The sequence below is a fragment of the Vollenhovia emeryi genome, unplaced genomic scaffold (assembly GCF_000949405.1).
Source record: "Vollenhovia emeryi isolate VEMERY1.0 unplaced genomic scaffold, V.emery_V1.0 DF939125.1, whole genome shotgun sequence".
Lineage (NCBI taxonomy): Eukaryota > Metazoa > Arthropoda > Insecta > Hymenoptera > Formicidae > Vollenhovia > Vollenhovia emeryi.
Window position 1 is genome coordinate 110,157 of NW_011967241.1, and position 15,427 is coordinate 125,583.

Below are 15,427 nucleotides of genomic sequence, written 5' to 3' on the forward strand. Positions count from 1 at the left end.
TCATACAATTAATAAAATATTATGGATGTAAAATGAGACAAAAATTATTCTGTAGGATAAACTTTGAATAAATATCACAATCAGTAGGTCGTGTCGTAAAAAGATTAAGATTCCTCGTAACATTCATCTCACCGCGGCGAAAGAATATCTTCAAATAAATATTATCAATACGTTGCGTCTTATGAAATCAGTTGAACACCTGTTCAAGAATAAAAGATCGCGTCTTGTTTTGCAATTCGATAATATCACGTGCTAGTGTCAGATTTTATTACTCTTGGAATTAAAGAAAGCTGTAAGCTTATAAACGTGATTCGATATACATTTTTTGTTATATTTCTCATACAATTAATAAAATACTATGGATGTAAATTTTATGAGACAAAAATTATTCTGCGATAAACTTTGAATAAACATCACAACCAGTAGATCATGTCGTAAAAAGATTAAGATCCTCGTAACATTCAACTCACCGCGGCGAAAGAATATTTTCAAATAAGTCTTATTAATAGGCTGCGTCTTATAAGTATGTTAACTAACCCAGCTAGCACAAGACACACCTATGGACATTTTAAGAATATTTCTTCAAGAATATTTGGAATATCCCATAGGTCATTCTTAGATATTTATCTTATGTTCGTGGAGCATTCGACTGGCACTACTATAAATCTTTTTCGAATGTGAATAGAATGATCTATCGAAGCGTGTCGGTTATATTAATGGTATGTGATCACAGGTTTCACTGCTTTTTGCATAAGTGTATTACACAATAAACAATGTGCAATACATAAACGCGATGAATATTAAAAAGTTATTCTGAACAAATATTCCAAAGACATCCTCGATGAATATTCTAAAATCGTTCTTTTTTGTTATAAATACGCGATTTCTAATTGTAATAATCTATATATATATATATATATATATATTTATAGAATATTTGATTGTGGGATATTCTGAAATGAAGAATATTTGCACGCCAGAAGAATAGAACTGTGTATGTTATCTGGAAAGTATCACGATAGGTATTTAGTCGTACAGAACGATTGTCCAAAGAATATTCATCTCTCGGCACTGAAAAAATACCTTTTTAACCTTAGACACGTGGGCTAATAAATCACGAGTATTATCTAAAGCAAATATAAACGTCGTGCTGATGATAAGATAGAAACGCTAATAAAACAAATTCAAATGCGTAGTAAAATAAAGTGAAATTGACTAGAACTATAAATAAACAATCAATTCAATGCAAATAATATAGTATGAGTAGTACATGTCTTTTACAAGTCATTTAGTAACACAGTAAACGTATATAACTCCATACGATTAATTGTAAACGTAAAGTTATTAAATTGAACTACTTACGCGGTTCATTTATTACATTATTTTATCTTATTTTAGGAATAAGATAAGTAAATTTAAATACTTTCGTAATTTTATCACATCTTGATTAGCAGGATATTTCTAAGAAAATCTATATTGACTAAATTTTCATTCTTCTCAGTATTTTTACATTGCATTAATTGAGCGCCTTCTTTCTACAATTACGTGTTAATTAATTTTAATGTAAAATTTCTCTAAAATAATTTTCTCTCTTTAAGATATCATTTTCTTCTCCAAAATGACATTTCTGTAAACTTCTCGGTAGTATGACATGCTGATCGTAAATTAGAGCGGCAATGTATCGTTGCCATCGACATATTACAACGAATTAATGCATATTAATGAACGTAATTATAAGCGCAGGAGGGAAACGATGATAAGAAAAACTCCGCCGGTTGTCACACAAAATTTATATCGTTATACAAAATAATCTACATTCACGTACGTAACTTGGCGAGATTTATCTTTGCGCACCATCTCGAGTGGGAAACTTCCAAGTTATGTATAAAAGTCATTAAGTACGTTCTTAATTATCTTCCTCCGTCTGAATGCCGTTTACAAAATACACACGACAAAGAGATATCCTTGTGCCACACCTCGAAAATAACATGATGACCTCAGCTCGAACTTAAGTTCCTCAGTGCAGTGTTAAAAATTTATTTCTCTTGTGTAATTAACAACATAACGTGACCTTCTAAAAAATGCAGCAAATATTGGATCACTACTTGTGGCGTGCAAGTGCAAACAGCTTAAATACTCTCATGAGATACAAATTGTTGCTAGAAAATTAATTCAGTTATTTTCACTATTTTACGTCAGTAAAAGATATTTTACGTAAAAGATTACGTCAGTCTTTTGTTGAAATTAAAACCAAGACGCGATTAGAGATGTGCGAATCAGGGATTTTTTATGTTGAATCGAAACTTTGGTACAATTTTTAATTAACAATCTACAATAATTATTAACCGTAGATTGAATTTTAATGTGTAAATAATAGAGAACATTTTGACGTGGAATAATAATTTATATAATATAAATTCGTTTTAGGATGTGATGCATATTTAATTGATTCTCACTCTCGGATCCAACGAGTCATATTGACACTTATTAATTATTTGTAGTGCCGAATGCATTCACTGAATGCACTTATTAACATCGAACCATCTAGATTCGAAAGTTTCGAATAATTCAGGTTCAAATCATAGAAATTCAAATTCGAATCAAACCGCATCTCACCCGATTCGATTCGTACTCAGATAGCTCGCACATCCCTGAACGCGATATCGCTCATTTATTTGTTTTTTTATCTAAGAAGAGCATTCGTTCTCATAAATCTCTTTATTCGTGTACTTGCTCATATCGTGTTCTTCGTATTATTTTACGCGTTAAACACTTGCAATATAAGATATGGCATTCTGTAGCGCTCGATTTAACGCCTGCAAGTGCGCATCGCATCGATGATTGCGATATTTGGTATGAATCGCAGGTGATTGAATACACGATAGCTGATATTAAATGATAACGAGATAACAAATTTCTTCTCAATAAGAACCGAGGGGGAAACCGCTGAAGGCATTGTGGTGTACAGATTTGCGGGATTACTGGGCATTGGGCATTACTAGGGCATTTTTTGGGCATTACGTCTTGCTGGGGCATTATAGAGATAAAGTAAGATAAAATAAGATACAATAAGATAAAAGAAGATAAATAAGATAAAAGAAGATAATAAGATAAAGTAATGCCCACTGGGCATTAGTGGGCATTGGTATACAAGATTTTGGTCAGCGGTTTCCCCCTCGATAAGAACATTCCATGCGCGCTTTGATTAAAAGTCTTGTAGCAAATATGCCTTTTTCCCCTTCTCGCTACTTCCTGGATTTTGTATACAGATATATGTACATATAATGTAGTCTCACATATAGTCACGTGTAAGTACAACCGGGATAATACATTCTGTCATATAAAATTGTCGTCGTCGAATATGTTACAAAAACAAGTGTTCGTCATTCGCTCGCAAATGCAATTCGAATCATCCATGGAAAGGAATTGGTCGAAGTAAAGAATTGTTTATTTTCGTAATGTAATTATCTTAAATTACGTCTATCAGTCCAGCTGTAATGATGAAATTATATGTGCGGTTGTCGTTGCTTGGTGTAGAACAACTCTTCGTTCTGTATCGCAATTAGTACAGATACTTTTATTTTTCTCACCTGTACCGAAAGCCAGTCAGTACATTATCACTGAGAACAGTTACAGCACCGAATAATTCATACTTGCTATATTTATAACTGAAAATTAGCGAATACACATTGTTTTCAGTGATAATCAATGATTGGCTTTTAGAGAGTAATATACGTCAATGCGTATCAAATTTTGCTGATTTTGCAGCTTAGGTAATGAACGAATATCGTCAATGCCAAATATGACGAAACCGATAAACGTTGCCAGCGTGAAACTATTCTAAGCAAATAGTTGACATTCTATGGGTTAATTCGGCTTCGTTCCTGAGACACGAACTGAATTATCAACGTACCGGAGATATCGCACGAATACGTGAAATGTCCGGTTTGTCTCCCGCGAGGTCCCTCAGTGGTCGAGACTCAGAAACAAGAGAACAATTAGTACAAGCGATAATAAAAGTTGACATTCGTCACGGTATTAGGTACTAATGTTCACTGAACAGTCACTGGAACAGTATGTCACAGGATGTTTTTTACAACATGTCGTGGTGAATAATTTGAACAATACCTGTGGTCGCGAGAGCAGTCTACTGACAATGAGTGTCAATGTAATCGTAATGTAATTTCAAGGAACCAAATGCTTGTTACATCGAAATCGGCGAGTTTTTATTATGCGGCCTCGTACAACAAAATACTCACATCTTGGAAATTTTCTGCTGGCAAAGTTTGTCACGCAATATAAAAATCCAATGGAAAGCGTTCATAAAGAGAAGATTGCGGTCAGGTTAAAAATATTTCATATTTACAATGAAAAATATATATTCCAAAGATAGAAAATAAATTGTATAGCGAACAAAAATATCATTCAATTTTATTGTGTATATTTTAGGCCTTATTGTCTTTTGTTATTTCTGAAAATTATACGAGTATTTATAAGTACGTCGGGGCATTGATGCTTTGTGGTTTGATGTGTTTGATGAGGATTGTTCACGTGATTAGAAAGCGCTTGAATATTATTTGACTCAGTTGTGCCGAAGAAATGCTTGTTACCCCGATATTGGGGGTCAAAACTTTTCGGCGTAAATCATTACGAAAATTAATTCTTACTCTGATTCTTCGAAATTACTCGACTCGTGTACAAATCGCTTTTATGTTGTATAAATTGTTTCGGTAAAAATGTGGTCAGTTTCATTCCGCTGTCAATTATACGTAGATAATCCCACGTCAATTCGGATGACAAATAAACGAGCAATTCCTGTTTTTCACAAAATTGTTTACGCTTGCGCAATATTATATTATAATAAAATTTTAATACCATAATCGTAGTTTTCAAGCGACTGAATTTTTAAGTTTATGCAAGTTTCGAAAATACATTTTTTTATACTTTCTAATTTCTGGAAATGATTCGAAGATTAGACAGTGTAACTTTACTTTAAATTAGTGTACAGTAATATCCATACGTTAATATAATAAAAGACAACTCACGAGTTTCACATAAAGGAAATTATTTCAAGTGTTTCACATATCTTTTCTTTTAAGTTTCACAATACCATAGCTCGAATGTTCTCTTTTAAAAACATATATCATATACTCTATTCGCTGCTCATGTAGGCCTTTGTGTATTAAGATAATGTTCGATGAGAAGTTAATTTTATAGTACATTATCTCTTTTTGGTGGAGTGTTCTCTTCCAGGTTTTCTAAGAAAAAAAACATTTAAAAAGAAACACAAAATTTATAGGAAAAAGGTATATAATAAATAAACGATGTGTAATGATGGAAAATTAGTTTTGGAGAAAAATAAAATATCAACGCATTCTCTTGCATGCATGTATTTAATCGAAAAGTTATCTGCAAACCATTTTCAATTACGATTTGTAGCATAAAATAATACCATAAAAAGTACGAAGAACTTAGATTATAACGTATGTTTAAACTAAATAAACAAACTTATACTTTTACATATCAAAATTTATTTAAGATGTTTACATCCGTAATAAAAAGAGTGAGAGCAGAAAATATGCCATAATAAAAGTCAAACCACAAAAAGCAGAAAACTTAGAAAAGTTTGAAGAAACAAAAGAGAGGTTTATAAAAATTTATTTCGTATTATCTCACTAAGAGATAAAAAACCGTGCGGCTTATATTGTACATTACCTACTGTAATAGTTTTTTTAGCGCGAAATATGCGTTATATCAAATATTTCGTTCGTCGGAATTTCTTTTCAAAAGAGATTTTCAAAGATATCACAAACTTTATCTAGTTTTATTTCAAGGGTGTAAAGTAAGAACTATTATTGTACTTTTTATTTTATAAATTTTATAATTTAAAAGGAATGAATACAACTCTTGAGAAAAGGACTATTATCTCAAGAAGTGCATTTAAATAGAAATGTTATTTAAAAATGTATTCAACTGCAGTAATAAATGCATTTTAAATTGACTACTTGGTCGTTGAATCTTTCTTAGATTTTTGTTTTTTTTCTATCTGTAGATATTGTAGAGTTGTAAAGGCATCGTAATACTTTAGCAAAATTCGCATTAGTGAAAAATTCGATGTCTCAGAAAGCGTCATCATTATGGCATTAAAGTTTTATACATAGTATATACAAAAGCGAGAGGATTCAGAAAGAACCGAAATAATCACTTTTTGCTGCCTAATGTGACGTGGAATTGCCCGCAAATATTAGTACCATTTAGAAAATTATTATCATTAAATCGCTACAATAGAAAATAAATATCAATTAAACCATACCATCGATACAGATACATCGTAATTAATAAATCTATCGATCGAAACTATATTACCTAATCATCAGAAATTATTGCATGTATCAACTTTATCAATATGGACGCATTAAGATGAATAAAAAAATATTTGGTGTCTTTTTATCACGAACAAAGACGTACGATATATCGCTCGACGTAGCATTAACCTATTATATTCCACATATTAGAATTTAATAAACTTTGCGGACGAATAAGATTTCGAATGTGTGCAATATAATAGATTAAATATCGTACATTTATCATTGCATCATAGTATGTAATAAGAATACATTAAGATAATTGAAGAACATTCTAATACAAATAATTCATCACGTGATGTATCTCAATGCTTAAGGGGATGCTGGAGTGATTCTGCACTTTTGCAACTTTCTAACCTAGAAGCTATCAGTTCGCGGAAACACTTGTGTAATATACAAATTAAATGGCTTACGTGTACAGATCGAAAGCAGCTTGCTATTCCGGCCAAATGAAAGAACAATGTGGCATCACTGAAACTAAGTTTATAAGTCTAATAAGAAATAATAGTGAGAGACACACACATACAGTACATGTGGCATGTGTGTTGCTCACTGTTAATTTTTATTAGACTTACAAACTTAGTTTCAATGATGTCATATTGTTCTTTAATTTAGCCGGAATAGCAAGCTGTTTTCGATCTGTACACGTGAGCCATTTAATTTGTATATTACACAAATTTTCCCACGAAACAGTTTTAAGTGCAAAAGGTGCGAAAGTGCAGAATCACTCCAGCATCCCCTTAACTGCTTTGCATTAAATAATATATATATATATATATCGCTTATAACATAATATCGAATGCGGATACAATTTTGATGTCGACGATATTTCCGATTCGATATATAAATAAATTTACACAATGCAAATTAATTATCTACATTAATCCGGCAGTAATAACGTTAAATTTATTATTTACACAAACTTAATTTCTTCATGATTTGTTATAGTTTTAGCTAAAAATGTTATTTACAAAATTTCGTGTATAACATAATTTCAGATTTACATTTTAAATTCGACACTAAATTTGAGTTAATTTCCTTGCAAATTTAACATCATCACCAAATCCAGATTAATAAATAATGTACATTGTTTATTACATATATACAACAGCGACAACTTTCCATATCGATAAAGCTAATAATCTTAGAATGGACACATTTGCGCAGATATCCTTATAAATATTCTTTTTTAAGTCGACATGCATCCTATATTCATACACATATTATACATAAATACAACTTTTTCCTTGGTGAAAGTATACAAGATACTCTGTATTGCATATTGCCTTTCAACCTGTAGCATGATTAAACGCTTGTACAGTGAGCAGTTCTAGTAACCTGTTAAAGACTGAAAGTCTCGCCATCATATCGTCACTCTATAGAAGATCCCTGAGAAAAAAGCGTTAGTATATTTAGTAAAATATTGAAAATCCATTTCATTTCTACTCTCAAATAATTAAGCTAATTTTGATTGTGCCACATTGTATAATAAAAATTCTATTAATTATAATTTCATATAAAGAGTAGCGCAATTTGGCTAGCGTTCCGGAACTACGCTCAATTTCGAAAATGTCAGTGAGCAAACGTTTATTTTATAATCGCGCTTATCACTTATTTCCCCCGTAGCGTTTGCGAAAAATCCCATTTATTTCACTTCGTGAGACGATCAAAGCATGAACCAAATATTCTTATTAGTTTTACATTTTCATTGCAGTCTTGTTGAAGCCTCGTTATAGATCATTCCAATTATCTAAACGTGGATCATGTGCACAGTGCTTGATCTCACAGGTTCAGAATGTACGTGTAACATATTGTCGATCAACGTTCAATAGTACAAATACATTGACCGAAACTAAATTGGGTTAAGAAGTTTTTAGAGCCTTGTCCGCGTGCGCTAGTGTCAGAGATCCCACGAGGGACACGAGGGTTCGATCCAGCCATGTTATAGGATTTGGATATAAAAAACCGCCTTCGTAAAAACCTAGGTGGCCTCCGTGAGCTATTTCCACGTATAATGTGTTTAAGTGATTTGCTGAAATCGCAAGATACAAGAAACATTAATACATTCTTATTTATCACTTATTGTCATTTGCATGCAAATCGCATATCTAGAGATATTCACCCGCGTGTTCTTTGATTGGATTTAACAACACTTCTGGTACGAGAGGATCGTCTAATGCGTTGATGAATACCATCGGTGTTGTAATATTGTCTAAATAAAAGATACAACTGCTCCAATTGTACAACTCTTGTACAGTCCTGAAGTTATGTACCTGTAAACAACAAGACACTTAATAAAATTCAGATCCATTATTTCTGTGTATAAAATAATCATGCGTTTCAAAAAATTTAAACTTACCCTCCTCGTATAAGCTTCATCCAGCTCAGGTAACGTCGCGGCAGAAATTATGTCCCGCTCATTCAAGTTACACCTTTGTTTCACGTCCTCGGACAAAAGCATACTTTTGTGCTTGAGAATAAGATTCTTCATCGATTCTGTCATTACGTACAGGTAAAAGCGTCGAAAGTTTTGCCAATTTAACAGAATCTTCGTTCCCCTAAAACACAAGTGCGGTGAATAATGTTTCTCTTCGCTGATCCATATTGATTGTTAATCACAAAAACTGATTATGCTTACTTGAAAGCATTGTATCCTTGACAGATCGATATCCCTCCTATAATATTAGGCAATTTATTGGAACCGCGTTCTCCTAAATATTTTGTCACTAAATTACCGCCCAGACTATAGCCGATACAAATTATTTTGGTGTTAGGGTGCTGTTCTACCAGGTGTTGCAGCATCGCGTTGTAATCGTCCGTGTGACCTGTTCATAAAAATGTACGTTGCAAAGTTATTTTAAACGTACAAAATTTCTGTAAAATTTCTATTAAAACACAATTATCTAAACAAGAAGATGGCAGAGAGCGCTCAAATATAAACGTACAATTTCGAGTACAAGTTCTTTGTCACTTCCGATGGAAAATTTCCTTATCGATTATACCATTAATGATTTATGAATACGATCGTAAGACGTAGCGGCGTAACCCAGCAAGTTTTACGAAGTTACTCAACAGAATGGTTTTTTTTCCCACAGCTATATGGTTTGCTAACGTTGCCGTGTGTACATACTCGTGCGGCGTAGGAACTTGGTTATTATCCGCCAACTTTCTTCGATCGGCCGCCTCGCTCTGGCGAAACAAGTTTTATCGATTGCCATACGTACCGTAAGAGAATATTCTTGGCGCCGTGATCTTGACACTGGAAAGGGCCCCGACGTGATTAAGTACCGCGCACCGATATCCGTGACATTGTACGAAGTGCACGAACGTCCTTATATACACGCTCTCCGAGCTGTTACCGATACCAGGGCAGACGGCTATCGTTATGTCATCTGGAACAAAAGTTACTTGTAGTGTCGAGCGTGTTAAATTAAAAAAATCATTGTTTTATTATCACGGGCGTTTTCTAAGAAAAGTTAATCTTAACGGGAATAACTTCCAAGGTCGCCAGCAATGATTAACAACTTCAAGTTTGTTTGGCCGTACCTGGCAATTTTAACGTTCAAGGCTCGCGCCGTTTCGGACCATTCTTAAAAATTAATATAATCGATCGCCGGAGTTTATAACAGTTGCTAATCTTTGCAATTAATCTATGAATAATACCTTCGTGCCCGTTAGTCAGCGGTTGATAAAGATCGTACGTAAGAGTGGTCCCATCCGGAAGACCGATATACACGCGTTCGCCAATGGGCCAAGGACATCGAACACGTCCGATAACGCTGTGGACAATAGTTTGTACATGGCCGCTGAAACCCCACAGCCTCGTCGGCTTGTATCTAAAACAGACCAAGGACTATATGACTTTGCTCATAATTTCCTAAGTTTCCGTAATTAACAAAATGGCACAATTAGCAATTAGTTGTCCTGTGCTATTACTGCGCGCTTACATCATTCTCTCGTGTTAGTCGACAACGAAAGTACTGGGGGTGTGCAAGAATTTTAATCTTTTTTTAATTTTCTTTCATTTATAATACATGCAAGCACCATAGATCAATCTTTGATATATTTTCTCTCATTATTTAACTCTCTGCCACCTCTTTGGCAACTTTCGCATTTCGTTGTGAAAAAAAAACATCGGTCTGGAAGCATGAAATCGTCAAGCCATTTTCGCACATTATTGCAAAAAACATTACCTCAGCCAAAGTTTAAACCTGAACCTCCCTACACTCTAGGCGGGCGCCTCACCAATTCGACCGCCGAGACATATGATAATATTTGTCGCAATAACAGAATAAAGATATAGTCTACGCGTCTATTTCGATTTGTTTAGTCTGCGCGCCCGATAAAGCTTTTCGTCGCTGATAGTGTTGCCTGTTATTTTGTAAGTTACGTGCGCCATTAAATTATAGAATATAACGCTTTAGATAGTTCGATATCAATCTTACAAATGCACAAAGAGGCGGAAAATTATTTCAATGTCAAATAATTATATCAAAATGCTGAAAAAGCAAAGATTAAAACTCTTGCACATTTCTAACATTAACTAAATCAGCCAATTAATTATCTTACGCTATTACTTTGCTCGCATCATTCTCTTGCGCTAGTCGACAACAAAAATGTAATAATATAATTCGAATTTCGAGGGAATACTACAGCAAAAGTTTGATATAAAGTAAGAAATATCAAGAATAAGAGAAATGTGAGAGTAGGATAAAAACAATTGGAATGTTTAAGACACCGCCAGTTAATTGTATTTTGGAACTACTGCGTCCAACACGCGCGTCCCACTTAAGATAATGATGACCGATGAAGGAACTAAAATTCCGTCCTTATTTGCGCACTTTCTTCGCGGTATTCCATTAACTCTGAATAAACTCTGAATGACCGAGGTAAAAATTTCACTCGACTTGTCGACGTTTTATTATCTTGCAATTACGACGGTGTAACGGCATTTAAAATGCTAATAAAAATTGCCAAATACGAATGGCATATGCTTGAAAATCTGCCGTCATTAATTATCGCGGTAGAATTGAGATGCAAATTACGATACTTAAGTGAACAAATATTTAAATGTCTTCATTTTAAATTCATACATTGGAACAAAGTTGAAAAAGGCAAAAGATTGCTAATTCAATAACATCAATCATAAAAAAACTTATCGTTTATTGTTGCCAAATCGACTTTCGCTCATTTTCGAATAGAAAAAAAAACTACATTTTTGCGTTAAAACAAGCAATTTCACGTCACATTATAAAATTTATTTATTTTCAGTGAAAAGAATCGATATTGTAATGCAATGTAAATTATGCAAGAACTCAAGATGCCATTTGTCAACGTTACTATTTTATTTTCCTCTAACAAGACACATTTTCATTTAATAATTTCTCATAATTCTCATAGAATCCTTGTTGAAAAAATACCAAGAATGAACTTGTACGATAGTACGCACTTCACTCGGCGCTCAGGTAAGGCAAATTGGTGAAAATGTATCGCGTCGTTAAATTCGTTTACAGAGAATAATAAGAAGTCGCGGCGTGGATTAGTGGAGCACATACGTGGGATAGAGCGCACAACGAAACGAATTTACGAAGAAACATTTTATTACTTTGTCGCACGAAGAAATATATGTGTCAGTATGCTCGATCTTCCGCCGGGTTTTGCACGGAAACATGAATCAGCGCCGAGATTCGCAGTCGCCGGCAAGAAAAGGCGTTCTGCTGAAGAAAACGAAGCCGCCGGATGTAACAATAATTATTTTTTAGTCGGTGCGAGCGCCGACAAATTGACGCACTTCTCGCCGAAGGAGATCGTATAATTTTTTCGAAACTGAAGCCTTTCAAATCTCTCTCCTTTGCCGCACCTTTCACCGCAGTAAATTGCAGTAGCATCTAATTATTGCCGTAATCACGTGTGCGATTACATCTAACTGGCAACGAACGATTTCGTTTGTAATACATTACAGTTGGGCGACTATTAATTCAACAGCGCGTGAACCCACATTGGCTGTATATGACTATTGCATTTTAATGAAATACATCAAGTTGCACGACAATGGATCAATAGAATGCGGTAACCACACGATATCGATTGTGCCGAGTGAGACTCGCGGAAAAGTCGCGGCGAAAAAATATCCGCCGTATTTCTATCTGACAAGAACAATGCGTTTTAATTCGCAAAGATGTGATTTCAAATTCATTGAAAGATTTCAAAGGAAATCAGAAAGTCCGTCACGCGAATTTGCCGCGTAGGAAAGTAAAAGACATTCTTATGCGCTGAAATTTATTCTTGGTTAATACACTTGGGCTCTCGAGCTCGGCGCTGTTCTCCAGGCTTCTCGGCAACGTACTGTACCTCGGGTAATTTTCCAGTCTCCATCAAGTACCAGTCTTAAATCTGTAACTTTCTTGACACCGGACAGTACAATTTTACTGCTACCGCCTGAACTTTACTCGCTCAATAAGCCGCGGACATTTCTGCGGTAAAATTTTTGTTTTGCCTTGCTTTCTATTCAACCGACACTTCTTCGTGACTGAAATCGCAGAAGAAGAAGGGAGCAGAAGGCCCGTTCCAAACTCTCTCGCGCGAATCTCGCGAGTGGAAACAGAATTCTTTTCTCCCGCAATGAGTTGGCGGTAAGCCCCCACGTGTGGTCGCAATCAATACACGTGACAATTCCTCATTGTAGAGAGAAACGTGTTGATACCGCGTTCGCGTCGCGGCCGCGAAGTCACCGCGCGAATTAGGCGCGATAGGGAAAAGTAGGGTAAACTAGACGCTGGGCCTCTTTCGAGCGCCAAAGAGAAGTCTACTCTTTCTACGACGATGATTTCCCGCTAGTGTTTATTCAGATTTTCGGTACGCGCCATTTTATTTCGCTGTCTCGCAATCATATCCTGTACACGGAGAGAATTCTCTTCTAAAATTTATCCTGAAAGTTATGTAATCGTGGGACAACAAGGCATTTCGAAGAACTTTATAGGTTTTTAAATTTTACCATACATTTGACTAGTAAAATTTAAAAAAACTCTCAACAAAGTCCTTCAAAATGCCACGCTGTACCACGATTTTCAGGATAAATTTCAAGAGAAAATTCTCTTCGTGCAGTACACTGATTTTTGTGCGCGTGAAATAAAACAGTCGAGACGTCATAATAAATTACGTTTTACCGTTATAAAACTCTTCGCGACACATTGATGTGATATTATTTATTATGCGCTTGTGTAACACTTGGAAGAAAATATGATGCAATGTATCTTTTTCAAGTTGTTTTGTACGACCGAGCGTGGCGTTCGAAAGATTGCCTCGCGCAAAGTTATATAAGAGACGGTAGGTTCATTTAAGGTAACGTGAGTACGCGGCAATCGATGCAAATGATTTTAAGGAAACCTGATCTTTGCAGTCGAAACAACTGGTATCTGATTATATTAGAAGTTGACGTCGCTCTTATCGAATCACTTTCACGCGGTACCGCCTACAATTTGCTGAAAGATTGAACGTTCCACAAATCGATTTAGAGTTCACGGCCACGCTTGGAACGATCGAGCAGAATGCCTAGAAGCTATCCATATTTATTACACATTTGTTGTTTGCCATCCGTTCAAATGTATTCACGGATTGATAGATTACTCACTTGCAGCATTATCGAGAACTCTCGTGTGTTCGTTACATTAATACAAATTAAAATAGAATATCTCAATTATTTCTTGGCAGCAGACGTGTGTAAATAAAACATTATCTTATCGTCTCGCCTCGATATGTAAATTTTAGTCATTCGTATCGAACAGCTCAGTGAGAGATCGGGGATGGCTGTCAATTTGCCAATTTCCAAGTGTTAAGAGACATCGATACAACTCGTGCGGGGGCAAAGGAAACTCGTGTCAGAACTGCGGATTTTTTTAAGTGATTTTTTAAATGATCATTCGTCTCTCGCGTTAGTCATTTGTTATATTCAACAGGTACAGATGAAACAACACAGGTGTGTGCGAAATGCTAATTTCGCACTTTCAAGAGTATTGCGCTAGTATCAACAATCTACTATTCAATCGAAATGGCAAACGTCCATTTCATGAATAACTCTGTCGACAGTGAAAAAATGCATTTGTTCGCGCGCTACACGCGATAGGCAGAGGCAATTCATCTATATTGTTATTGAATTATTGTGGAATGAATTTTTCACGCGTAGTTTTTTTGCAATTCTCTCCTTCTTCTATCGCGACATCATAAATTCTAAAAGAACCTACATAAAATTATATTCTTTCCCGTTGTTTGACACATTTGACATGCCATTTTGGCTACTTTATACTCGAGCTTTCGATCGGATACGTGTTTTAAGATGGACCTGGATAAGGTACCTTAAGACGGGAAACTTATAGTATAGTCAACCCAACTGGCTAATTATTTAATCAGTTTATTACACGTTTCGACCCTATTCTTTTGGGTCCTTTTCGAGCGATACTGCAAATCAACAACAACAACGCAGTTATGAAACGTTACTTAACTTTTAACCACTATTTCATAACTGCGTTGTTGTTGTTGATTTGCAGTATCACTCGAAAAGGACCCAAAAAAATAGGGTCGAATCGTTGTGTAATAAACTGATTAAATAATTAGCCAGTTGGGTTGACTATAAGTTTCCCGTCTCAATTTTTAATCATTACTGGTGACAATAAGCAAACTCGTGCGGGGTGACAATAAGCAAACTCTCCATAAGGTACCTTTTCATTTACGTGTACCTGTGTACATGACACGTGTACATACACGTACAGTCGTGTACGTGACACTTGTAAACGTGTGCAAATATTTATCAAAATTTGATGAATTATACGATGATTATACGCATAATTCCAGGATTCCAAGTTTTATCCAGATTTTGTCACGTAATTCTCTCAATTTTTCCCTATTGAGGTATACACGGCTACACGTTTACATATGTCACGTACACGAATATTCGTGTACACGTGTCACGTTCACGGATATTCGTGAGTACACGTGTCACATTCACGTGTTCACGGATTACACGTGTAGTCTAGTACACGTGTAATCCGTGAACACGTGAATGTGAC

General features: G+C 35.1%; 1 protein-coding gene across 2 annotated transcripts in view; it reads right to left on the bottom strand.

Annotated features, from left to right (window-relative positions):
• Nucleotides 1-7,115: 7,115 nt before the first annotated feature.
• LOC105569178 (abhydrolase domain-containing protein 2) overlaps nucleotides 7,116-15,427 on the bottom strand; it is a 20,119-nt gene continuing 11,807 nt past the window's right edge. Inside the window, exons 4-10 of one of the 2 annotated variants that reach the window (XR_001009481.1) lie at nucleotides 10,029-10,201; nucleotides 9,590-9,757; nucleotides 9,004-9,190; nucleotides 8,725-8,923; nucleotides 8,488-8,638; nucleotides 8,067-8,397; nucleotides 7,116-7,754 (exon numbers count right to left, since the gene is read on the bottom strand). Coding sequence is in view for 1 of the 2 variants with exons in the window: in XM_012025391.1 (XP_011880781.1) it covers nucleotides 8,228-8,397; nucleotides 8,488-8,638; nucleotides 8,725-8,923; nucleotides 9,004-9,190; nucleotides 9,590-9,757; nucleotides 10,029-10,201 (1,048 nt within the window). In the remaining variant the exon portion in view is untranslated. Of the gene's footprint in view, nucleotides 8,398-8,487; nucleotides 8,639-8,724; nucleotides 8,924-9,003; nucleotides 9,191-9,589; nucleotides 9,758-10,028; nucleotides 10,202-15,427 lie in introns of both variants that reach the window. The other variant, XM_012025391.1, reaches the window with a different exon arrangement.